The following is a 3,302-nucleotide window of genomic DNA, read 5'->3' on the forward strand; positions in this document are numbered from 1 at the left end:
CCAGCAGTAGAGATTTTTCTCGATTTTATGGCAACTTTGAATGCTCCGCCCTCTAGCTTTAATGGAAACCTGAAACACTTCTCTGTGACCTTCTCTTGCATACTTGTCATTGCCGCCATGACATTCAAAACACGTCTCAAAAGGAATCAAACACGTAGAAAGTTAAGCATCTATTTCCCCCTATAAATTTTGCAATTTTGTTAGCTATCTGCATCAGCAATTTACAACACACTCAACTCCATAAAAACACAATCATTACAATGGCATCTGAAGATATCAACAATCTCACTGATCGTTTTGACTCTACTTCAATTGAGTCACCTGAAGACATCAGACAAGTTGTCAATGCTGCACAAATTGACCCAACTGTTTGCCTCCAAAGGAATGGTTACACTGTCATTGGAAATATCATCACTCCAAACACCTTCAGCAGGGGATTTGCTGAAAAACAAGCCAGATTAATTTGGAAAAACAAAGTTGGTAACTTTGAGCTAAGAAGGAAAAGCAAGAATTTGTTTACTTTCACTTTTGAGTCCAAAGAGGATTGGAAATGGGTACTTTCTGAAGCCCCTTGGTGCTTGGATGGTTTCTTATGGATTCTCAATCCATGGAATCCAACCCATAACCACAGGGATTTGGTTTTTGATAAGCAGCAATTTTGGGTAACTTTCAAAGACTTTCCAGAGGAATTTCTCAATGTTTATGTAGCCAATGAGATAGGAGCTGTTTTGGGTGAAGTCAAGGAGTTGGATTCAGAAGATGCCAAACCAATTGATTCCAATGATGTGTCTGCTCTCATTGAAATAAAAATTAATAAGTCTCTTATTAGAGGAGTTCTCTCTCAGAATGCAGCAAACTGTACCCAATGGATTCCTTTCTTCTACCAGAAACAACCTCACCAACTATGCCCAGCTTGTTTCATCCTTGATCATGATGATGATGATTGCAAGAATAAGGCAAAGGAAGTTAGAGATCTTTCTCAACAGTTATTCGGGTTCCTGGACAAGATCCCCTACAACATGACAAGCAATGATTACTGGAACATTGAGGATGCTCCTACTAGAATCTCTCCAAAGAAAAGCAGCAAGGCTAAGAAAGCCAATATTGTGTTGTTTGTTAGACCTGAGGATTGCCATTATTGCAACTCAGTGTAAACTGAGTATTTTCAAGATGAGGAAATATCAGGTGGCAATGCAAACTTTGAAAGAGGGCAAAGCAGTAGGAGTGGAACGTTTAGGAGATTTAAGAGAACCAGAGAGAGGGAGTCCTCAAGAGCAAGCTCTAACCAAATGGAGGAAGACCCAGAGGAAGGAGAATCCAGTGAGCCACATTGGGAAAACTACCATCAAATGGAAGAGCCAGAGGTTGGAGACTGGGACAAACATATCATCAACAATCAAGAGTCTGATGCAGGACAAGCAAATCCTTTGGTAATTCTCAATTTCCCTTTCATCAGTACTTTCATTACTATTAGCAATTTTAAATTTTGTTTTCTTTTTAAAATAAAAGCGATCATGAAAATCTTTGGATGGAATGTTCAAGGTCTAGGAAACAAACTTACTAGAGACCATCTTAAAAATTGCATCTTTAACTATAGCCCTGAAGTCATATTCCTCTCTGAAACTAAATCTATTGTTTCCAAAACCACTTACTTGCTAAAACAAATGCATTATCCCAATATTTGGTGCAATGAAGATAGAGTTAGAGTAGGAGGTCTAGCACTTATATGGAAAGATGGAGTTGATATTGAATTCATACATGCTTCTAAGTATATAATAAATGTGATAGTTAAAAATGGTGGCACTAACAAAGAATGGTTCTTAACTTGTCTGTATAGTTCTTCTTATGAACATGATAGACAGATGCAGTGGAGGTTTATTCATTAAATGGGAAGTAATATGAATATGCCTTGGGTCATTATGGGAGATTTTAATTATAATCGTTATAGCTACGAAAGACAAAGCTATTCAATCAACCCCACTCAATCAAACCCCATTGTTGTCAATATTTTTGCCTCTCTTGGCCTTATGGATATTCCCTATACAGGATGTCCATTTACTTGGTCAAATCATAGAACCCAGCTCAATCAAGTTATAACAAGACTTGACAGAGCTTTATGTCTCTCTTCTTGGATGATCCTATTCCCCAATGTCATTTTAAAAAGTCTCATCCCATCTGGATCAGATCATGCCCCCATCCTTCTCAACACAGATCCTCAACTTGAAAAGCTCTCAAAACCATATAAATTTTATGAACACTGGTTATTGAAACAACCCTGCAAAGAAGAAATCAAAAAACATTGGAGCAAAAACATCCAAGGTACTGAAGCCTTCAAGTTCACTAACAAACTCAGATCAACAAAGAAGGGCTTAAAGGAATGGAGAATAAAGGAGTATGGAAATACAGACATAAAAATAAAAGAAACTCAAGAAGCTATCCAACAATGTATCAACCATCAACAGATATATATTCAAGAACACAGCACCCTGCAAAATCAGCTAAAGGAATTATATGAAACCAAAAACAGAATTGCTTATCAACAATCTAAAGAAAGAACCATCAAATTTCAAGACAGAAACTATAAAACTTTTCACTCTCAAGAAAATTATAGAAGAAGATGCAACCAGATACACTCCATCAAAGATAAACATGGGGTATGGAAAGAGTCCAAGGATGAAATAGCTGAGATATTAAAAGCTCACTTTCAGGAAATTGCCACTTCCAGTAACCCAGAGGAAGATGAAGATATCATGAAGCTAATCAACCCCTGCATCACTGAGGATGAAAATATGAAGTTGATATCCATTCCAACTGCCCAGGAAATCAAGAGCAATGTCCAACAAATCAATGATTGGTCAGCTCCTGGTCCAGATGGTTTCCAGGCAGGATTTTATCAACAAAATTGGGAGACTGTTGGAGCTGATGTTGTTAACATGGTGCAAGAATTCTTCAGAAAGGGTAAAATTCTTAAAGAACTCAATCACACTTTTCAAACCCTAATCCCCAAAAATAAATGCATTCAAACACCTGCAGACTTCAGACCCATCAGTTTGTGTAATATTTCCTACAAGATCATATCAAAAATCTTAACCAACAGATTGAAACCTCTCTTACACAAGATAATATCTCCTTGGCAAGCTGCTTATGTACCTGGTAGAAATATTGTTGAAAACACAATCATTGCTCATGAGGTTATACATTATATGAAGACAACAAAAGCTTCTAAAGGAGTTGTTGCCATCAAGCTGGACATGTCAAAAGCATTTGACAGAATGGAGTGGAGCTTCATCATCAACATTATG

The 3,302-nt window shown here is 37.3% G+C and overlaps 1 protein-coding gene across 1 annotated transcript; it reads left to right on the forward strand.

The window, feature by feature from the left end:
* Positions 1–260: 260 nt before the first annotated feature.
* On the forward strand, positions 261–1,154 carry LOC113311068. The gene has a single exon (XM_026559949.1). It carries the CDS (start codon positions 261–263, stop codon positions 1,152–1,154), a length of 894 nt encoding a protein of 297 aa, XP_026415734.1.
* The last annotated feature ends 2,148 nt before the right edge of the window (positions 1,155–3,302 follow it).

Source organism: Papaver somniferum, chromosome 1 (genome assembly GCF_003573695.1).
Source record: "Papaver somniferum cultivar HN1 chromosome 1, ASM357369v1, whole genome shotgun sequence".
In the NCBI taxonomy this organism is placed as follows: Eukaryota; Viridiplantae; Streptophyta; class Magnoliopsida; order Ranunculales; family Papaveraceae; genus Papaver; species Papaver somniferum.

What these genes read in the sequence shown, in the direction of transcription:
- LOC113311068 (XM_026559949.1), top strand. Translation starts at nt 261, where the DNA reads ATGGCATCTGAAGATATCAACAATCTCACTGATCGTTTTGACTCTACT.